At 43.4% G+C, this 23,166-nt stretch overlaps 3 protein-coding genes across 17 annotated transcripts in view; 1 reads left to right on the top strand and 2 right to left on the bottom strand.

Annotated features, from left to right (window-relative positions):
• LOC119393765 (unconventional myosin-Va) overlaps window positions 1-9,866 on the bottom strand; it is a 60,135-nt gene extending 50,269 nt beyond the window's left edge. For both annotated transcript variants that reach the window (XM_037660909.2, XM_037660911.2), the window contains exons 1-6: window positions 9,640-9,866; window positions 6,884-6,988; window positions 4,290-4,401; window positions 4,098-4,154; window positions 2,128-2,272; window positions 941-1,097 (exon numbers count right to left, since the gene is read on the bottom strand). In XM_037660909.2, the coding sequence (XP_037516837.1) occupies window positions 941-1,097; window positions 2,128-2,272; window positions 4,098-4,154; window positions 4,290-4,401; window positions 6,884-6,988; window positions 9,640-9,666 (603 nt within the window). In that variant the 5' untranslated portion in view covers window positions 9,667-9,866. The remainder of the gene's footprint in view (window positions 1-940; window positions 1,098-2,127; window positions 2,273-4,097; window positions 4,155-4,289; window positions 4,402-6,883; window positions 6,989-9,639) is intronic.
• A 1,072-nt stretch (window positions 9,867-10,938) lies between these two features.
• Window positions 10,939-13,923, top strand: LOC119393764 (MICOS complex subunit MIC13 homolog QIL1). The gene is made up of 4 exons (XM_037660908.2): window positions 10,939-11,187; window positions 11,600-11,741; window positions 11,954-12,005; window positions 13,343-13,923. The coding sequence occupies exons 1-4, from the start codon at window positions 11,177-11,179 to the stop codon at window positions 13,480-13,482; spliced, it is 345 nt and encodes a 114-aa protein (XP_037516836.1). The 5' UTR covers window positions 10,939-11,176; the 3' UTR covers window positions 13,483-13,923.
• Window positions 13,924-16,173: 2,250 nt separating this feature from the next.
• LOC119393763 (SWI/SNF-related matrix-associated actin-dependent regulator of chromatin subfamily E member 1) overlaps window positions 16,174-23,166 on the bottom strand; it is a 28,978-nt gene continuing 21,985 nt past the window's right edge. For 13 of the 14 annotated variants that reach the window (XM_037660898.2, XM_037660899.2, XM_037660906.2 and 10 more), the window contains 4 exons: window positions 22,816-22,985; window positions 22,087-22,188; window positions 19,411-19,908; window positions 16,174-16,811 (listed from right to left, as the gene is read on the bottom strand). In XM_037660898.2, the coding sequence (XP_037516826.1) occupies window positions 16,665-16,811; window positions 19,411-19,908; window positions 22,087-22,188; window positions 22,816-22,985 (917 nt within the window). In that variant the 3' untranslated portion in view covers window positions 16,174-16,664. The remainder of the gene's footprint in view (window positions 16,812-19,410; window positions 19,909-22,086; window positions 22,189-22,815; window positions 22,986-23,166) is intronic. The other variant, XM_049416339.1, reaches the window with a different exon arrangement.

Genomic DNA, 23,166 nt, shown 5'->3' with positions numbered 1-23,166 from the left:
CTAAAACAAAAATTTCTAAATTACACAGTGCTTTACTGCTTAGCTTGCAAGCACAGAAAAAAAATACACTAAGCGAATGATAAGCCTACATAACTTGAAATTTTACAGAGCTATGCAATGCTAACTACTAGTCTGATGAAAGGAGTTGAAAACTACATGAATGACTACAAGGTACACATGCGCCCTTACTGAATGGAATAGCATAAGCTCAGATGTCGGCCTGTAGCCAATGAAGCGCCAAACTGATATGCACACGAAAGGGTAAAAACAGTGCTTAAACGACAAGGACAGGGAAGGAACGACACAAGATGCGCTGCTGCATCTATGCTGACAGTAGCCCAAGGTTGCACGTGTGATATCTACACTTCATGACTACACACAGCATCGATTAAGCTGCACGATAAGTGAACAATAAACACTCACGGTTATCACAAAATATGGTGTAACCTTTATTTTAAATGGACTACAAAAGTTTGTAAAACAGATTTTATGCTAAGTTGGTGCTCTTTAAAACAACAAAGTCATTTTTATTCTTTAAATTTGTTTTATTTTACACTGCTCAAGTAATCAGTCATTCCCATGGCATTTATCGTGCCTGGAAAGTTGGTCACACAATGCAAATACGTCTGCAACCAGACAGTTTGGGGCTAAAGTGAGTAGCCTTAAGCTTGCCCAGTGTAAGGCCCACATCCAGTAAAAAAGATCTATAAAAATAAAAGCGAAAGGCTTAAACAAGTAAATATGGTAGCTGACGAGATTAGCAGACATTACATATACGTAACCACCGAAGCCACTTCCACACACGAGCCACACAATTTGAATGCTTTAGACTGCACTGTAGGATTACTGCACCTGCCGTTGTAAGACATTTTAACGCCGAAACAACAAAATTTTTTGGTATTTCATCAAAGTGAAGAAACGATGCCACTCGTAAGCTCACCTCCATTATAGGGTTGGATGCCAAAACTTTCTTCTCAATATGAGTCTCTGTAGAGGATCCCCCGACAGTAGCAAAGTAGCGCATGGCGTACTTGGCAGAAACAGTTTTTCCAGCTCCAGATTCTCCACTGACTATGATGGACTGGTTCATGTTTTCCCTAAGAAACAAAAAGTAAAGCAAAACATTACACTTCCTACAGGAATCAGTGGACCAGAAGAAGTTCAGCATTTCACTCGTGGTTTGCAGCACATCTTAACATGGCAGCATATTGATGAGAAGTAGCTATACCACAGCACTGAAAGGAAGGTTACTGCAAGATCCCAAGCAAGCACACCCCCCCCTACGGTGAAAGATAATCGGACAAGATTTGCAGGGGGGACCCTTGCTTGATCGCAGACCAAAATTCAAGATGGCGACGGAAGATCCTCTAAAAAGAATGCCCACCTGTGCTTCTAATGAAATGCTTTATTGAATACACATGCATTTGCTGTTTTTACTGAACCGGAGGGAATCCTTGTGTGAAATTCCATGTGTTATGACAAGGGAAAAACGACGTTCAAATTCTCCAACAATTCGTGACAACTCAAAATACAACACCGAGCCACCACACTGTAAAAGTACTAAGAAATTGTGTACATATATAAAGACTCTCTGAACTTCGGTTCCTAGGAACCGATTCTGCAGGATTCAGTAGCAGAGAACAGGTTGAAAAAAAAAAATAGCGGGAGGGGAGGGGGTGGGGGGGGGGGGCTTGCTTGGTCCCATTGGCACGTATTTCAAATCTCCCGAAAAGGGGAAGGCTCTTGCCCGGGTAGGGGCAATTGCTCGGGATTTTAAGGTATATAACTGCTGTTCAGATGGTAAATTAGCATTCAGAAGGAAAGGAGTGGAGATACGGACTAATGCAGCTACTACACATAAATATGCTCTTACTAACAGCTGCAAAAATAGCTGCAATGCTTCCGCTACATGGACCAAAGTACTAAAATGAATGAGGCAAGCAAACAAACAAAATATCTTCAAGAAATCCAAAGTGCAACCGCCAAGGCAATGATGCCTAGCCAAATACGTGGGATGCAGTTAGTTCGTATGCCTAAAAATGCTCCAGAGTAGCATTCCGAGTGGAACAGATTTTTACACTAAGAAAAAATTTTTTGTATACACTCCAAACATCCACATACACACACCTCTCCATTTTGGTGTACGCCTCCTCGGACACAGCAAATATGTGAGGGTCCAGATCACCCATCGCTTGCCCTCGATATGCGAAGATGGTGTCATTGCCATAAATAGGCAATTCCTCATAAGGGTTGATAGCCACAAGCACGATTCCTAAGGACAGATAGAAGAAGAAGAATAACGAAATGAGCAAATGAAGTTAGCAAAGCACTACAAAATCAGCACACTGCTACAGAAGTCTGTTGCCCTAATACATAAACCTACACAAAAATATCTAAACTATCATAAAATTTATGTAGCCAGTGGAAGAGTTTACATGTGATGGCTGTCTCAAATTGTACTTGCTATATCACTTTCTGAAATATTTCCTGAAAGGAGGTGAGAACACATGAGGCTTTGTTGTTGGCCACATCCTCTCAGGTGTGCTTTCACTTTTCCATGCAGCAACACTAAGTGCAATGCTTCACAAGAGCCATGAGCATCCTGTCAAAGTAGCCCAAGGACGATGCAAAGTGAAAACAGTAGTGGGGAAAGATGGGTCTTTACTTTTTCATGTCATGCACCTGCATAGGCATGCACAGCATACAGAAAGTGACATCCACAAAACTGATCGATCAACAACGCAGCCTGTTCTCTCAGACGTACACAGATTTTAGGTGCACTTAATATACACCTATGATTGCGTGAACCAACTTAGCCAGCAAGTATGCAACTGTGTCGTCTCTTTCCCTCAATAATTTATAGCCTCCTCATATTTTGAGCAGCTTACACTGCAGTAAAAATTTCCTTAAAGGCAAATCTGTGTAGTCTAAAAAATAAGTTATTTCAAATAGGTGCAGAAAAGATCATTTGCATGCAAAGTTCTCACTCATGCTGATTAGCTTCTAATTAAGCTATGGGTCACTAGTACCACAATCCCTCATTCACCATGTAAATTTCCACATTAGTGCTGACACAATCACGATGCCAGATGCCCAAGCCTCAACCTGTTTTATGCCCATCATGTTAAAACAGTGCCATAACGTTGAATCGTACTTTACATACCCACAACCCACAATGACAGAACAAAAATAGTAATTCTTTTTGACAGCGGACCTCACCTTCACTATTATTAGTGAAAGAAATGAACTCTTGCACTTCACATGCTTTCTCCCCCCCTCTCTAGTTTATTGACACAAGGCTATTGCCTTAAACAGAAAATGTCAAATTCTTTTTCAAGTGGCATTTACCAGCCAACCTGCCCCAAGTGCTGTACTCCAATGGTCATTCCTTTTTTAATTGACAAAACGATGATGCAATTATGAGGCACACCATACTGGGTTACCCTGGAAACTTTCAACTGTCTAAATTCCACATAATGCACTAACTGACACTATTTTTTTCTTTTCCTCTCCAAGTTCTCAGTATGAAGCTACCTATGCAAACCAGCTTTACTGGCAAAGTGTGGCAAAGTGGTTGCTTTGACTGTTTGGCGAGGCGTCTTTGAGGGTGTACAGCACAACAACTACAACGGGGACAAAGCACAAAGACACAAACAAGCACTGACTTCCAATTAAATTCATTATGAAGAACGCTGCAATGCCCACTCCTTGCCAAATGAACTCTCCCCCTTCCCTCTAACCTTTCTATCTTCTTAGAGCTCTCATTAAACGTGGCAAGAAATCTTGGAACTGAGCTTTCAAATCAAAATGACATATCAACTGCAATCATGGCCGATACAGCGTGCCAGACAGAGACAACACGACATCCTTTATTCTGCATGCAGCCTTTTCTCTCTGTCCACAAATCAGAGGTTCAATAACAGTGTCAAGATAGCTAGGTTTGGAAGGACAGAGATACAACGTGCAATAACGGAAGCAGCCATTCTTATCTAGCGTAACAGATAAGAAAGAAAAAGGCACATTGTAAAGAGCGGCACTCAGTTGAGGTCCTAGGGCTAGCAATAGTAAAGAACAGGTCATTTAGAAAAGGTCCTCACCGCAGTATGTGTAGATGACATTGTTATTGCAGAACCGCACCTGGAGGTTATGTAAAACTGAAAAAGAGAAGAGAACAAAAAAAGGAAAGCAAGTTGAAGCAGCATGGACACATGTGTACCACTGCAAAATTGACCGTCGAGAGAGTCACTTTGTGCCGAGCATGGAGCTTCAAAAAGAGGAGAAAGGTTTACCTGCCGGTTCATGCAGGTATGAGAGCGACGTCAAATCATTGCCACCAATGAGAATCTCAGGATTGCGGAGAGGCGGCAGCTTCTCTGGCGCGTCGATGGTGAGCACCACTCTCTGGCAGCAGAAACAACAAAAACAACATGGTATTCTTTTCTTATGCTACATATACCTTCCAATCTTGTACAACATATTTGTACAGTGAAGCTGATAAGCTTTTCATTTGTTCCCGTGGATTGTACAGACAACTCTGCCTAGCTATGGCAGAGAAAGAGAGAGAAAGAAAGCATAGCATAGCCTTGTATAGTGTAGTATAGCAAGGGGTGAGAAAGGGAAGAGTGAAGTGCAGCGTAGCCTTGTAGCGTATAGTTAGGGCTCTGTGTTTTTGGATAAATTCGAAGAAATCCAACGAACGCTCGCCGGTAAAATTTTTGACAATTCGGACTTATCTGATGAACTCCGATTTTAAGAGCCAATATGACCCTGTTCCATTCTTTTTGAATTGGAATGTTATAAGCGGTCATTGATACACCGGCTTGTTTAGTCGATGTAAACTTTCCCTCATTTCAACAGTATCACATAAACCGTACCAATAACACATTTAACAAAGGGCTTGTCGCGCATGAAGCGAGAATCGTCAATGTGTGTGGAGCCCCTGGGAGCGCAAGACCACATCTTGTTATACGGTCTCCTGGCAGCACTGGGGCGCGTATACACTCAAACCTCAATATAACGAACACGGATATAACAAATTAATGGTTATAACGAAGTAAATGAAGAATAGTGTTGTCATAGATACAGTGCTACAAATAAATGTTTATAACAAATTTTCGGATATAACGAAGTTATTTTTGTGGCAGTTGTGACTTTGTTATAATGAGTTTTGAGTGTATACGAACCTCGTAAGTATGCTTGCGTCTATTACAACAAGCTTTAAGGTTGTAATATGCATAAACGTAGGTGTTTTGTATTCAAGTATTTCTAGTGTTTGTGCGTTCAAATTTTCCAGACAAGTATAATACCGTATTTAATCGAATCTCGGCTCGCCCCGATTCTAAGCTGACCCCCAAAATTCGCAAGGCCAGAAAAGAAAAGCTTAATCATTGTACTCTAATCTAAGCCGATCCCCCCCCCCCCCCACTTTTGCATGTCGTTTTTTTCGGAAAAAACATCGGCTTAGATTCAAGTAAACACGGTACCCTTCATGTGTTCTCGTGTTTTCATGTTCAGATACGAATAATGCAAAACTAAATTCCGAATTTCGGAGAATTTGGAATTTATGCGAAATGAACTCCGACAAATGCCGAATTTTAGGCAAAAAAATAAACTCCAAAAAACACCCTCTGAAATTAAAGAAAAATAAACTCCGAGAACACGAAGCCCAAGGTATAGTATAGCAAGGGGGAGCAAGGGAAGTGAGGGGGAAGAGGACAGAAAGGAGGAGGGGAATGCCACTAGCTCCGCTGTTTCCTGTCTTCGCACCAGTAGTGCACATCTGCCCCCCCCCCCCCCTTTTTTTTTCTGTGTGACTTGGCTAATGAGATAAACAGTCCAGGAAGAACAGCGTGCCCTTCAGATTCAACAGCATCTAATCACATGAATCAGCATTGGCAAACATCCAGCCACAACTACAGACAGATAGAGGTAATCCGTAAATACAAGTTACACCTGTGCTTAGATAATTGTGTTTGCAGTACAAATAAGCTTTCGTTCATTCGAACAACCTTGCAGTGACATGTTTCATAAAGGGTTTACAAAAGATAATTCAGTGATGGAGGTGACTTTTCACGTTTCAGAGCAGATTTTGGAGCAGGAAAAGTACCGCTTTAGAACAGCCATCAGCATTTTTGGAGCAGAAAAATGCTAATTTGGAGCAGCTATTGGTGTTTTACGAACAGATGGCAAGATACTCCATACAGCTCTTAAGTACAGAGCATTGCCAAATTGTCTCATTAATATTAATATTTATAGTGAAAGGCATTTCAAAACAACAATCAACGTAAATTTCAAAAAACAAACAATAAGATGGCTGGTTATCGAATGCACCGTGAAATAAGCTATATATTTAAAATACCGGTATTTGTGGGAGAAATCAGATCAAACCGAGAAGAGTACCACATTATAGAAGCAACCATCGTCACATATAACTTGACAAAGCAGCAGTTGATAATTGGTATGAGATCAAAGCAATCTCGTTCATTTTTTTCACATTTCACCAGAATAGCCTGCATGTCAAGTTGATAAAAAAATACAATAGCCAAATGAGTTACGTGCTTCCTATGCCAGTTCTTGTTGCATAAATGAGATCAGGCAATAAAGCTGTATACCAGCATAATAATTAGGATGATTTTACACATATTGTTTTTGATTTCTTTAGGGCTTGCCAGCTGGTCGGATGGTTAAAGTTCCTTGTCTTTATTTTCTCATTGCCGTTTTGGAGCAGGTTCAAAGCAGCTACTAAGGAAAATCGCAGTTGGGAGCAGCATGTAGCAGCATTTCTCTTTTGGAGCAATTGGAGCAGCACTTCCATCACTGCAAATTTTTACCACATAAAATTGCTAACACAAGTGCATGAAATCTATTTCTATGGCGTACTAACCTGCTTGTCTTCATCTTCCACTTCAAGGGTCTTGCCATCAAAGCCCTTAACAATCTCCGCGGCCTTCCAAACAGCTGCTGTGTCTGGCAGCCATACCCGAGCACCCTGAAAAAAAAGCATTCAACTATGCTGTGCAAAAGGTGGCAACTAACTTTTTTTTAATACGCAATTTTCTGTTAAATGAAACTCCGAGCCCCCCACCAAACTACAGAAAAAATACCGGCAAACATCACAGCACCGTAAATAACTTACTTTATCACTTGTTTCTACGAACTATTTAAGGGTTTTCGTACCTGGATGTGGATATGCCAGCACAGCCATGAAAAGAAAATGCATACTATGCTCTTGTTGCAAACTGCAGAGCACAAATTAAGTACAGGACATAGAAGAACACACACAGCATACGATAGTGCATGTCCTGTGATGTGTGTTTTTCTACGCTCTATACTTAAAGCAGTAGTGACACGATTTTGTTTCCATGATATGCACTATCAATGTTCTCCACACAGCCAGACAGACAACACGTATAAAATATTATATCTTGCTTTTAAAGTTTTCGTCGTCCAGCATCCGCAAGCCAGCCCTACTGCAATGGACAACATCACGACAAGCCAACATAGTTCACTGGGTTGGCAAACTCTGCGTCCTGCATGCAGCCTAAATTGCAGAATCGCTGTCTGAGACGCGGACGACAATCCACTCATCATTGTTTACGTGAACCACATGCGACTGACACCAAATGACAGAGCTGCTGCTAGTATGTCGCGAATTGCAGTCTTCCCGTGATGTCAGACATTTGTTTACATGTCTCTGCGAAACCGCCACCTCGATACCGAAACCAAAAGCGCTTTTTTAAGGTAGCAGTGTTAAAAATATATTCAATGCATTCCCAAACACTACGACACTTTTTAGGATTCTCAACACCCATGTTTTTTTCATTTAGAACAACAAGCCGAAAATATTTAAAGTTCGTGTCAGTACTCTTAATCTACACTCGGCAGTTTACTATTATGAACCAACTAGCCCAGCAACGAATTCTCTTAAGCTACATTCTTGTTTATTTCTTTATAAGCAATGTCATGATAGCTAGCCTTTAGCTAAGCAAAAGCAACAGTAGAAAATTATGCTTCGTGTCAAACTGTCACAGTAATGTCAGTGCTGCCAGAAAATCTTCAAAACAAACCAGTTTCAATTTTTCTTGTGTTTCCCAGTTCTCATATTTTCTGGGTGCCATCCATTATGTACGAGATTCACAGCACACAAAATCATTTTTCGTATTTTCACTGTAGAGGACATCATGTTTACGAATGGAAGCTTTTGTCAACGATTTGACTTACATTTAAAAAATATTGCCAGGTCCCAACATATAAGAACCTCTAGATTTTTCACCTCTGATGAATCTACTTTACGACAAATGTTCAAATGTTTGCTGTGGATGGTTCTTTCTCGCACTTTTGTTTCTGTCAGACACAATATGCGACACCCTCCACTGACGATTTGACAAAATTTATTTTAAAAAATATTCCAGTATTGCCCACGAAGTCCAAAATGTTAAAAGGAAGACACAAAATATTCTTTTCCACTGCTCTGTTTCACTTCACTCCGTCGTCGCTAAAGTCTCCATTAAACTTGATTCAGAAATAGCCATTGAAATATGCACTCTACATATGTATGTTGTGTATTATCAGGTCCCACGGTGATGGACTATTATCGGAAGTACTCTAATGAGAACAATTATGCAACTGCCCTTTTGTGAATGCCCTTTCATAGTTTCGTTCTAAGCAGGAAACGTACAAAGAGAGAAACTGATACGCACGAATGACAGGCCACAGTAGTTATAGCGGCGATAAAACAAGGCTGAGAACGCTGGGCTTTCAAGTTCACTGTCAGTGCCTACCGGATCTAATTGTCCCGTAATGCGCTTTGCAAGGCCACACTGATTTGGCTCAGATACCTGTAATTGCTACTGGCGATCTTTAGACACGCTGGCGCGAAAAAACGAACAGCAACGCACTTATCAGCACCCGGGATCTACAACACGGCTAGTTTGATAACGGCAAACTAAAGGCACGAAAGCCCAACGCAGTGATCGAAATGTTTGGTTCCAAAACCAAGGACACTTACAGCAAGCAGGCCTGCATACTTTGTATCCGTACGCGGCGTGTGGTTGCGTTACAGCTTGTGGTTGCGCTACAGCTATTTCAACATAGGGACGTACGTCTGACAGCCGTCCCAGACAGCTCATTAACCGAAGCTCACTGCAGGCGCAATGCCATCGCATCGCAAGCGTGCCTGCCTTTTCGCCGAAGCCTGCACAGTCAGGCTCCCTACGCGCACGGCCAAGGCGAGATGACCAACATCAACGCCCACTGCAGAATTACTCACATACTTGGGGACTGGCTTTATTCCGAAGATACTTCCATACACGGACAACAGCGTCTAGAGGGGGTTCAAGCAATGAGCTCCCGCAAACGTGAACGCGTCAGAGTGAAGCTGAATACTGTTAAAACTTTTAAATTCAGATGACAGCTGTCCCCTGTAAAGGACTTGCGCTGATGTTTGGTACTTTCTCTTGCTGGTTTCAGCTGCCTCAGGCGACAGCCGATTCTTTACAGCGACTCGAAACAGTTGCAAGACGCATTCTCCTGGGTAATTTACGGGGAGAACATAGCGGGGCAGCAAGTGGTGAACCAAAAACGAGGAATACAGCAAATAAAACCACTATGGCAAGCAATACTCAACGAAGCTCCACTGACCTTCGTGTAAAGCTCCTGTGTCGACATGTCTTCTTTGAGGCTAAAGAGCCGAGCCCTGGGGAACTAGCATTCTGTTCTGGTCCGTCGTGCTTTTATTTAAAGCTATCTACACAAAGTAGGCGACACAGCACAAGCCATTGCCGACATTACATTAGCCCGTACAGTTGCCGGACAACCAGCCGCAGCAACGTTTGCGACACACTCACTCGCTCTCTGGCTTCACTCTCCTCTCCTATTTGCTAGCAGCCGCTCTATTTATTTTTTGTGCCGTCAGAGGGCGAGAAGAAAGACTGCTGTGTTACTTTATAAACTTCAAAGAACCAATGTCACCCGTAATACTTATAACGTCAGCAGCTAAGTTAACATAGTTCCTACATGTTAGCTCGCTTTACAAAGAATGTTGAAAGTTTTTGGTTTTGGTTTCGGATGTAATTGAGCGCTGAAACCTGCAAGTGAACTTGAACGTGCGCGGTTGCATTTCAATGCAAACTTTATTCATTGTTTTGCCTTTACTGCGCTACACCCGATGCAGGTACAGTTGATTTTTGTCCGTGCACACAGACTTGTCGTGTACAGCACACTGCGATCGAATGCTGGCACACGGTGTGGATCACCTCCGTGGTGTGGACAATGATGGACTCACCGTCTTCCAAGATGTGATCTGATAATTCGATAGACGTATTCTCCGCCTTTGGTCATCGCCAGCTTCAGCCCCGTAGTTGCACGTAATTATTTCTTCCGAGTGATGGAAGTTGTGAATACAGGAATTACCCATCTGGGTTTCGCCAGACATCCCTGTCTCTTGCGGCTGCTCAGAATTCGCGCGCAAGAAACATGATTTATGACAGTCGAAACTAACTAGTTTCAAAAAGCTTCTCTTTACGTGCGCTGACACACCACGAATGCACGTCGAAGTTTGTGCAACGTACCTGGCGGCGCGCGGTCGCAGCAACTTCATCTGATGCCTAGGTTCCAAATGCGTTCAGCATTGTGTTGGCACTATCTAAAGTGATTAATTTAGAGTTACACAGTGACTATAAGGTGGGGGCATCCATAAGGGCTTTCTTCTTCGTCTTTGTCCGACACATCAAATTTGACAGCTGAACTGCATGTTTACCTCTCGAGAATACTCAGACCTTCCATCTATAACAAACAGCTACACTCTTTATGTACGCGGAGGCAATGATCGGCAGTTTGCACCAGGTGCAAAGCTCCACGGCTTGCTCATGACCACGTTATTTGGCAGAGCCAGTACTCAAACGATTGATTTGACCCACTGCCCAATATCTAAACGAAACAAGAACACCACGAGGTAATGGTGATGATGATAGCTTTGACTCTTCTCTGCTCGGCACCGGCCGCCTCAACGCACATTTCGCCTTGCCCTTCGTCCTTTCGCATTTTGCTGCGTGTTTCATCGCTTCATGCCAAGCAAACTGCGGTGTAAACCGTGTAAACGTGTACATTCACAGGACTACCTTGCCCGAGTAGCCTGAGAGATAAAGGAAGCTCTCCAAACGAGTCACTGCCCGGAAGTATGGTCGTCAAGTAAGCAGTTTTGATTCGTCTCACTTTAGCCTCCGATATGGCACAACAAAGCTAATGTGCAAAGTTGGTTCTTTGTCATTACAGTGTTCAGAATGTAAGTCACATTTCAGGCCGCTCTATTTCATGCCCCGTCGCGGGAGTACTTTCGATTCTTGCCGAAGACTACAGGAACTGTACGTAAGTCTCTCTTGAAGGAGTATAACTGAAACTTGATCTATCGGTGAAGTGTGTTCATGAATGACGTTTTAGAAGCACTCGCTTTGGTTAATCGATGTTTATGGACTCGTAGCAGAAATAGCCCGTGTGGCGTAGCGTACCTTGTAATCCGCTTGTTGACTTTGTAAACGTTGTCCCTGTGTACACTCCCAAGATATATCTGTACCGTACGTTTTTTCTTCTTGTGTTCTCGCAGGGGTGTTCTGAAGTTGAGCATACTCGGCGGGGCGATCTACACGACGCAAAAAGCCGGTATATGGGGCGACAGTACGCAGACTACCGAAAACATCAAAGCGTACATCACCACCAACCCCACCTTGAAGTATTACTGCACTTTGGTAAGTTGTGCTTAATTCGTTATCAATTCACATTACCCGAATGCGAGAAGACGTGTGCTGAAGTTTTTAATTAGCTACCCACCAAGGAACATTAATGATAAAGCTAGAATATTTGAGACATGACGGTAACCGAGCTAGGATACCTGAGACATAATCATTTCCAACAAGCTATGTTGCTCTATATTTATTTTTAATTGTTTGTTGTGGTCCAGGCACCAAGCAGGAAAGAACTTGGCATGAAAGCAGTGGACTGCTGGAATGATGGTAAGTGCCAACATGCTTGCACATAATATTTTTTAAGCCGTATCAACTGCTTGCATTCCACTGTTTTGCTAGTCTACACATGCAAAGCACCTTGATTGTTGAGTTGTGTTCATGTTTGATCACTTTTGAGGATGCCTCATTGTTTAACGTTCAGTGCGGTCATCTTGTTAAAATGAAAGCTGCCCACTAGATTATCTTAAGAGCACGCACTGAAAGTTATGCCTCAAAAGTGATTAGCCAAGAATAATTAAGGCCCTTGGATCGTGCAACATTGTACTACCACTGGCTGACATTGCAGGACCTTGTGTATGTTTTATAAGTAATCTGGCTGGCACAGAATCGTGAATATGTACCCAAGTGTCATATAACAAGATGGCCATGGAAGCTGGGCAACATGGTAAAAGTCCATACGTTTTGTAGTCACCTCAACCAAAATGGCAATGTGTGCCACATATGTGTGATATTGTAAGACCCAGTAAACATAAGCACTACAAGATTACAGTATGTGAAGAGCCCCCAAGTGTGAGGCATTGCATAGGAAGAGGCAATATCATTGAGGCTGATGCAACCTTGGAGGAGGAGAGAGCCTGTTGGCAGCCCATTTTTGAGGCTGCAGGCTTTTTCTTCTGAGGTTCAAGGATGTCAAGAAATACTCGAAGTGGCAGGTCTCTGGCAAGTACTGCTCCTAGATGGAATTCGTTCCTTCTGGTGGATGGAAAACAATACATGAGGTTGCAGTAGTAGATTTTTCCTGGTAGAGGAGAATTGCCTCATGGGGTTGGAATAACAGACCCATCCAAGTGTGTGCCAGGTTACAGGTCCCAGGACAACTTAGGACCAGCCCCAAGAACTGCTAGGACCAGAACAGAATAAGGACCCTGGACAGAAAATATGTCCACTCCATGCCTTACAGATTTGCTGCTTCATTTGTTGCTGCAAAATATGGACTGCTTACAATGGACTCTTTTCGCTAGCTTGTGATGCAGTTATCCCAAGGCAGCTGGTCACTTACTGCAAACAGCATGTTCAGGTAAAGCTTGCTAGCGCTATGACATGGAAGACGTATACTTGGCTGTTTTGGTATAAACATGCACAATAAACAAGCCCCAGCATGTGCAACTAGGACCTCGTCTCCATTTGCGAAGGACGACAAGTGCCGCCATTAGTTGGGCGAATATGCAGTGCAGGGAAGCACACTTGCGGATTATGAAAAAGGGTCTGTTGTTCTCTCACCTCCCCATAGCGCTGCTTATTTTCTTAACTTCAGATGGAGTTAAAAAGTTCAACAGGTGCATAGTGGTGCCCTTATTAAAAAAAAAATATTCCCTGTCCGGCAGGTGTCAAGGCCACATTCAAGCACCTCCTGAAAACACCAGAATATTCAAAGCAAGCTGCATCATGGTGCATAAATGCCGTGTCCGGGATGATGGAGGAGCCCAAGGCGCCACCTGCCGACACAAAGAAGCCATCGCAATAACTTTTGCAGAGCTTATGTGCTCGGCTGTAGTAAAGTGGTAGCAGCGTACACAAATAAAACTGTTAAGACTGTTCAAGCTTATTCCAATCCCTGTTACATGTTTATTGCAACATGAACACATGCAGAATGCCAGTCTGCTGTAGCACATATGGCGCATGCACAATTGCAGCCTGGTCAAAGCAGCTAGAATTGTTTACAAGGACTTGACAGGCGCATGTACCTGCTTTTGTTGCGATTACTAAAATTAAATATCTAAAGTATACGTCTAGAGTGGTTTGACAATACAGCCGCCGCATGTGTCTCAGCCTTGATCATGCAGCATTTTTTCACTGTGTACTACCTTTTATTTAAAATTTGGCCCTGCTACGTTAATTTAACTGATGATTCTACAGAAACACTAGCAGTGATTGTGATGTGAAAAAGCAACAACAGAGAATTCAAGTTACTGTGACTGGTTTTGAAGTTTGCCTATGCAGACCTTCACACAAAAGTAACTTGAGCATGCTTCACTGCCAGGCCTATCACATAAGCCACAATCTTGAGTTTAACAGAGTTAAATCACAATGGCACACCTGAAAACTCTTCTTAATTTGTTGCAAAAAGTTCAAATTTATAATCATAGTTACGAAGAATAGATTCTGTTCGTGAAAAGTTTTAAAATGATAGGGCGAGCAAGCAAGAGTGAAGAAAAAAAAAAATGTCCACAATGTGCAGGTGTGGCTTTGTTTGCCTGTGCCTATTATATTTACCACTGCTTGTCACGCAAGCAAAGAAATGAGGCACTGAATCCGAAAAGGATTACATGCCATGAAGAATACATGAGCATGGTTTTGTGTTTCAAAATCTCGGAGGTCGCTCGCTTGAGCTTCGCCTTCAAGAGTAGAACGCGACAGCGTTATCGGACTCCGTGCATATCGTCTTCTCAATTGCTAGCCTGGCTTCAGTTATTGGTGGATACCTCAACCGTGCCACAAGGGAACGAACGTCTGTGCATGTAACATTGGCAGTTTCAAACTATCCTTGAATGCCTTACTGCAAGTACAGTTGCGGAGTGCCCACCACACCATAATTCTTCCTTTTGCGAATCAGCGAAAGGCCCACTACATGTGCATAAGGTAACACGCAAGCCTACGCAACTGCTCACTTTGTTGATGCTTTTGCTGCTGATGATAATTCGATGTCTGTGAGCTTTGTAGTGGGTGGGCCTTTGATACACCTGCTTGTTGTGCAATTCATATGTCTTCACACTTGGCGTGATTACTACGCTTCTGGCACACAATATTACATGCATTAAGGAGACTCCTCCAACTACATAACATTCATATAGTGTTTTTTTCCAAACCAGTTTCAAGCAATTGTGTGGCTCTGGGCCCACCATAAACAGTGAAGGGCATTGCGATCCAGATGCACGGCCCACACGGATGCTATTTTCGTGAGTGTATGACCAAGTTTGTGGAACTCCAGAAAGCTCGGGAGTTTGTACCCGAGTGGTTGTCGAGGGTAGAACCCTTGACAGCGCTCAAGGAATTTTAAACTTGTGTCTGTCCAGTAGGACTGACGCAACTTTTGTCTTTCTTTCATGTCCTTATTGTTTCATGTACATGTCTAATAACAGACAATAAGCAAAAAAAAAAAATTGCGTGGCTCTGGGGTAGAACACCCGCTTTCCATGCAGAAGGCCTGGGTTCAATTCTCACTCGAACTGAAGATTTTTATTTTAAAACAAATAATAATTTCAATTTGTATGAGAATCGAACCCAGGCCTTCTGCATCGATTTTTCGGTCATGGACAACACTAATTTTTTGCTCACAACCGACGACGCCAACACCAAAATTTCTGTGAAATGAACTCTTTAATGCTATCATGTTAAAAAATATGTAGCATGGCCTTGTTTCCGCTTGATAACAACAAATTTGCTTCTTTACGCTTCACTGCAACACAGTACATGTAGTGCAGTGCAGCAATGTCCTTGTGCCTAATATCTTTCGTACTGAATTAGCAATATAACAAACTATTTTGCGATCCCTTCTTGTGGCAACACATTCAAGTTCTATTGTACTATACTGTTTCCAAATTTGGGAGTTTCTTTGGTCCATGTGGATCTACTACAGAAAGCGGGTCAGATGTTCTTCAAAACCTCTTTTTTTCACTAGGCACTACTTACGAAATTCTGAGATTTTAAGAAGGAATAATTCCAATGCTTTCATGGGCCTTGAAAACATACTCTTCAACTTAGAGGGTTTTTCAAGGGTTCCAAGGATCTGTACACAGTCCCTAGTCAAGGTAATCACTACCAAGGCCGTGCATGGTGATTGCCAATTTTCCCAGGGTTAAACAAATAGACTTACACAAATACCAAAGAAAGCTGATGGGTGGCCAACGGCCATCGCAGCATCTTTAAAGGTAAAGCACTGCATGTGTCAATGCAGAAGACGAAGGTTTGGATTAAAACGATAAAATTCTCCACGCTTTCGCCGACTTCATTCGTGTACGCTTCATATGGATATAATTAAGACAAACACCTCGGCTGCCTTTGTTGTTTTTGTTTGGTACAGGTACCCGCACACTATGCGCTGACTCGCTCAGTTTGCCCAAACTCTTTCAAAGGCCCTTCACGGGAAAAACATGAAGCATGCATTTATACACCATGCTTAAAACACACAAAATAAATCAGACGCAAAATGCAACAATGGATTGCCACAGGTAGTTCTTTTTTTTTTTATTGAATATGCAACTGTCACGAGCGACTACAATGATATCTACAACATGCTACGCTTCTTTATCCAGTTCATGTGACTTCTGACACGGTCTCGAGAAAATGCACAATCTTGCTACCTGCTTCACCATGCCCTCCCCTGTATTAGGAACAGCTCGCCAGATAAGGTGGGGAGGGCAAAAATTAAAAAAAAAAAGTGATAAAAAGCATGCTTTTGCAGTTATCACGCTATATAAAAATGCTTGCACAGCAGCTGCATCATGTCATACTGTACATTAATCGCGATGCCTCATGCAAATGAATCTAGAAGCTGCTCCTCATCGATGATCAGTGCATATGTGTCGTACAAAAAGGCTTTCAAAAATATATAAAACTTCTGGCACCAAAGTGCAGCATGGCAAAAATAGCTTACAAACACTTGAATAAAAAAAAAAAAAATTGCTGATGGTATAACAGACATGAGGTCTACTGAGGTCCACTCATTTCTTGTGTCGCCTGATTGAGTGATTCCATGGCTATCCTGGGAATTTCACTCGGCCTCGTGCTAACTTCAGGAGCACGACCTGATGCATCCTTGCTTTCTTGGTCCGAAAAAGCCCCATCGCTCCTTTCCTGCAAAAGGCAATGCACATGGTTTGTGGGATATCATGCAAAAAGCAGCTGTCGCATGATCCTACCAGACATCAGGGAAACTATTTTGTATGCGTTCGTGACAGAATGGAACGAAACGTCGTGAGAGGACGCAAACAGCCAATAGGCGAGCTGAGGAAATTTAGAAATGTTTTCAACGCATAAAGAAATACAGAATTTAATATTATAGTTGAACATCATTATTGGCATGCATTGTTTTTCAAAGCTTTAAATTGAAGAGCGCAATGACTTTAACAATTTATTTGTGTTAACGTCTTGATTGGGCACTAGGTGGTGTCGCAATTTTACAACATGTTTGGTGGTAGGGGGCTGGTTTTGATTGTATGCTTCCATATTGCTAGCGAACACGCACAAAGGATGACATAGAAAGAGACAGGACAACCGCTAGTTGCGGTTGCACTAGTGGTTGTCCTGTCTCTTTCTATGTCGTCCTTTGTGCGTGTTCGCTAGCAATATGGAAGCAGACAATCAATACCAACTACCAACTAGCCCAGCTTAATGCATTAACGGGGGCTGGTTGCAATTTTTGCAAACTATCGGTGCAGAATTGGAGCAAGCTAGACACAAAGCAGGCTAATCTAATTCTCTGGCCATAGCGCTTACGTCTTGATCAAATTTAAGTCGTCTGGAGACCATTATATATCCGTTCTATTGGACAGAACGGTGCCTCTGCCCATTCTGTGCCCATTCTTTGCCAAAATGACTGACAGTACTGCCGTTTCTGGTTGCTATTTCTACGTCTGACCGTCGGACGAGCCTCGACCAATCCCGTGTGGCTCCCCCGCGCGACGTTTAGTTCCATTCTATCACAGAACGCATACAAAATAGCTGCCCAGGTGGAAATTAATAATAATAATTGTTCGGATTTTCTGTACCAAAACCATGATATGATTATGAGAGATGCTGTAGTGGAGGGCTCCGGAAATTTCGACCACCTGGGGTTCTTTAATATGCACCCAAATCTAAGCAAACGGGCCTCTAGCATCTCGCTTCCATCAAAATGCAGTCGCTGCGGCTAGGATTCGATCCCGCAACCTTCGGGTCAGCAGAAAAGCACCACAACCACCAGACTACCGCAACAGGTGGGTGGAAATTAATGATTTAGCTTTACTGTAATGTGCTTAATAAGTTCCGTAGCTAACAAGTGACATTACAGCACATCACAAAACCTATCATGCACAATTTCATCGCCAGTAGACAGCTAGTGCAGTCTTGCAGTACATTTTTGTTCTAGTGAATATGTAACCGTGATGAATGACCCTCGGTAGCCTCTCACGGTGAATTAAACAAGCTTGCTAGGCCATAGAAAGGAGCATTGTAGTTGCCTGGCCACTACTGTTAAGTTTGCAGTCCCTTTCAATTGAGGTGCGACCTCAAAAAGCCACCTGACACAGGTAAAATAATCCGACATAGACAAGCTGAGAAAAAAAATTCTGTAATTTTAGTGGACAAAACAACAATATGATTATGAGGTATGGCGTAGTGAAGGACTATGGATTAATTTTGGCCATATGAAGTTTCTTAAGAGCCACCTACATCTAATTGCCCACAATGAAATGTAGCCATGGAGATTGGGAATCGAACCCATGCCTTCAAGCTTTGCATCACATATTAGCTTCTAAGCTACCACGGCAGGTAGAGACAAGTTGAGAGGTAGTGAAAGCCTCACAAGCAGGCATTCAGTGGGCACAGTGCAAAAAGCAGTGCCTCAGGTTAGGTCTCCCTTATGCCCTTTTCTGTTTCAATCCCCTCCCTTACGACACTACGCCATACTCTTTCATGGATTGCAGAAATAAGTGCCTTTCCTGACTTGAAATCATTATTTTCACACTGTGCAAGAACATAAAGTTAATAGTACGATTTGCTGGGTGAGCTGGTTCATAGTCTTAAAACAAAAGCAGAGCACAAAAAGACTGCTCACTACCAACTGGTTTATTACGAAAAATTGAGGAAAATGTATACTCAGTAAGTCACAGGTGTGCCAGTGCACACATCAGAAGGCGAATCCGATCAAAAGATCTGCTATACATTACGGTAAAGCAGCTCAAGCTCACTTGCCCACAAACACACTGACGTTTGGCTGACACAATCTGCACCCTTCTTTTCATGAGAAACGCCTCCACAAGCTTGCGCGCAACAGTTTCCCTGCTGCATCTTTGCACCTTCAATTTGGAAAACAAAGGCACACAGCCCACTGTGCACAAGAAGGTTTGCACCCTGATCATTATCATCATCATTTATTGTTCCTTTAAAGGCCCCTGCTTGGGGTATTATATAAGGGGGAGGGGTGTACATATTCAGAATTCAGGAAGATCGGTTAATGTGAGAGGAAATAAACACGCGTGAGCAATCGTGAACTGAATAAAAAAAACAGTTGAACAAAGAAAGAAAAATATATTGCACATTGTCAATCAGGGATCACTGACACCAAATTATAGAACTAAGGTACATTGCACAGCACACACACTAATATTATCACACGAGCATACACACATGATCATTACAATGATCATTAGTGAGACATGAAGCCTGGTCATAGCTGCTGTCATAGTTGGCTCACCTGAGAGTCTTGACTTTCTGCAGTGTCCTCGCATTCCATGGGGGTTGCGGGAGGCTGCTGTTGCTGCTGCTGCTGTTGGGAGGGTGCTGTGGTTGCCCCACTGCTCGCTTGTTGCTGCGTGTCCTCAGTGGGAGATTCTTGGTTGGTGGCAGGAGGAGGACCACTGTGGCTGCCGCTGCCTCTTTCTTCGTCATCATTGTCCTCTTCTTCCTTGGGCACAGCCGAAGCTTCCGTTTGCTGCTGCCCCCCTGTGGGGGCGCAGGGGGGAGACGACGACGTGTCCATGGGCTCGGGCAGGCTGCTCCCCTCTTTGGCGACACCTCCTTCGTCTTCGGGCGAGCCCGCCGCACCACCGTCTGTTCCCTCTTCGCCTTCCTTAGGTTTGCTGTCGCCGTTGCCACGCTGCTCCTCCTTGGCTGCATTGTCCTTCTTGAGTTGCTCCAGAGCGCGCTCCACCATCTTCTGGTACGTCTCCGTGTCGACCGTCTTTCCACAACGCTGCATGTACAAGAGCAACAATGTCTCGCTTCTACTTGTTTACATGCGTGCATAGAGACGTGTGCATGAGTGCAACATATTTCTTTTCTTGTGTCCTTAATGTACACTACAACCGTGGCTGGTATGTTTCTCATTCCACCATCTTTTCAGCTATTGTGCCGCTGCAGTAGTCAATGTGAAAAGCTTTTACAGCTCCACATATGTTACTAGCTCCCCTGATTCGCTACTGTGAAATACTAAGTGGTGCAGTGCAGAGCAAGACAGGGGCACAAGGGGATGAGGAGCGCTAAGTGCCAACTTAATTTTCATTATTTGACACATAAGTTTATATAGAAATATAGGAAACGGTGCAAAATGTGACAAAAAAAAAAATGAAAGGCATACCACTCACCCACTCTTCATGCTGACATTTAGGAATGCCAGCTCTCTTTGCAATAAGGCAATCGATGGCTTACATGAGCCTCTTTCACGTACAACACTAACTGCTTCGTATGTATTATGACAAAGCAACTAGCCCAAACCACTACTCTTCTAAGTCACTATTGCATGCAGCACGCCTAAATGACTCGCATTGTGAATTTAGCACAGACTGACAAAAATGCTGCAATGTTCCAATAGTAGGTATTGCATAAAAAGAATGTCTGAAAGTAAGTAGACCTTACATGAGTGAATGTGCACCATCACTACCTTCAATTCTATCAGCCAATGCTGTTGGCAGAAAATGTGCGTTGGGTACAAGAAAAACAACGGGAGAAACTGCAGGGGAATAGAGTAGAGCACTGCACGGGCCGATTTTTCCGGCCCGGGCCCGGCCCGGCCCGAAAACGCCATGCTCCTGCCCGCCCGAGCCAGCCCGGTGTTCTTAAATGTGGCCCGTACCCGGCCCGGGCCCGAAAGGTTTGGGCCCGGCCCGGCCCGTTTCAGCTACTTATGCCTTGAGCAAAAAGGAGACACTGTCCAACCTTCGGTGATTGTGAAGATACCTGCCGCACACCAGATATTATCTAGAGCTTGTTTAAGGAACTTCTTTCAGTGTCACGACTTTCACTGGTACTGTGTATACTTCCAGTTAATTATGCCTGTAACGCTCTTGCGAAATAATTGCAGGGCAATATAAAATATAATTGGAGTCATGGCTGGCTGTTTTATGTACGCACGCAGTGCTAACCACGCAATCTTATTTTTGCATTTCAAAGAACGACTACGAAATACCTCCATAAAATGGGAAAAATAAACATGGCAGACATTTTTAGTTTGAGTCTACATCAACTGCATACGAGCTAGGGCTGTTGAGTAAAAGTAGCAAGTCTCCTGAAACTTCATCTATTGCACAATGCAATGAAAAAAAAAAAAAAACGTGCTCTAGCTGCTTCTGGGAGGAATACACCAGGCTGGGCAGCGTTACATAAATTAAAGCTGTCGTGTTGACTCCTCGGCAGGAAACTGCACCCAACCTACACTACGTTTTCGTGTTCAAAACAAGAAGGTTCTTTGTCCCGCCCTTCTTCCCCGAGTCACCGCGACTGCAGTGCCATAGATCTCTCAAAGCGAGGCACACCCGTTAGCAAGCGAGCCACCGTCCTCGCTGTTCCCTGAAGGTGGCTGTCTCGTCGTCTTCCTGTGACAGCCTTTTGAAAATGTTATGCCTTAACGCAAGACCGGACTAAGGGCTTCCAAAACAACTTTATATTAGAGCGCCGAAGTGAACACATCTTATATACACTAATCTAGGCACTTTACCGTTTCCTTACACGGTACCCAAGAACGTCTTTCACTCACTATAATGGAGGAAACTTATATTAGGCGTTTCTTGAAATTACGTGTAGCATACCGATGGAGCAAAATTGTAGACGTCTTGTACTGTGCAATTTCTGTGCACGCCAGTGCACTCCAGGTGGCTTAAATTACCCGGAGCCCTCAACGACAGCATCTCATATAGCCTGGGTCACTTCGGAGAGTTAAATTCCACAAAACAACAAAAACAAAGCCAAACAAGGTGCACACGCAATTATACAGATACGTATGAGACCTGGGTTTAATACGGGCCTGGCTCAGGCCCGAGCCCGAAGATCACGGGCCCGAGCCCGGCCCTGGCCCGATCCAACAATCCCTTACCCGGCGACACCTCCGGGCCCGGGCCCGTGCAGTGCTCTAGAATAGAGTAAAGAAATTTCTTACCTTTTTCAGGTCTGCCTGAAACAGCTCACTGGCGTCAAGGAACTTTCGCTTTTTGGCTTCAAATTTTTCTTCAATCTGTTGCAGTTCAGCTTCCAATTTTTCCTGAAAGAAAAATAATGGTAAACAACACAAGACTTACTCCAGCATGCTGAGCTTACTCCAACAGCTAAGCCCACCTGTAGCATCCCCCCCTGCCTGCCTCCACCCCCCCCCCCACACCACCACCACCACCACTTCTGCTATAATCAAACCTTAAATGCACCTACCAAAGTGAAAATAGTGATCTTGTCATGCTCTGCACGGAAACACTGCCTGCCCTCAATGCAACAGTACTTAAGACCTAACGAGAAGTCTTCCCATCTTAACCTCTTTGAAAACCATTTTTCCCCAATCAACAAAGAAAATATGCACAACAGTTACGATTTAACGAAGCCTTTGTAACAGAGCCAAGCATGCTATTCTTTGCACAGTGCTGGGAATGTAGTTGGCTGTGGGCATGTGACAAAATTTTATGCCGCTCATACGAAGTCTCACGAAAGCAATTGTATTCCCCAAAAATGGTCGCTCAGAAATACCATCCTTGGCAAATAATATCATGTGCAGCGTTGTTAGCTGTGCACTGCCATAGTTGACTGAACGTCCCGATTTAATTCTGGTGCATTTAAGATTTATGCTGTGTAAAGCTGAGCTAATGTACTACTGAGGATCAGACACCACAAAGGGACATACCTGGTGCATAGTGAGGGATTGCACCTGACGCTTAAGAACACTCATCCGTGCTGTTGTGACAACCGACCTCACATCAGGCACTACAGCATCACTGAAGATTTCGTTGATCAACCTGTGATTCCGCATGTACCGAGATGCTGCTATGTGCTTCACAGAGAACTCATCGATATCTGATGGGAGGAGGCAGCAGTAACACATGTTAGGCACAGAAGTGGAACAACAAGAACAATAACCTCAACATTCGGATTCCCTTCAGTCACTACAATCATTTACTGCGACAACAGTGTAAAACTCAGCCCATGCAACGCTTCGTAATCGTTCTACAAGTCTGCTGGTCTGTGAATGGTAAGC

Source organism: Rhipicephalus sanguineus, chromosome 5 (assembly GCF_013339695.2).
Source record: "Rhipicephalus sanguineus isolate Rsan-2018 chromosome 5, BIME_Rsan_1.4, whole genome shotgun sequence".
NCBI lineage: Eukaryota > Metazoa > Arthropoda > Arachnida > Ixodida > Ixodidae > Rhipicephalus > Rhipicephalus sanguineus.
This window is presented reverse-complemented; position numbering and strand designations above follow the sequence as displayed.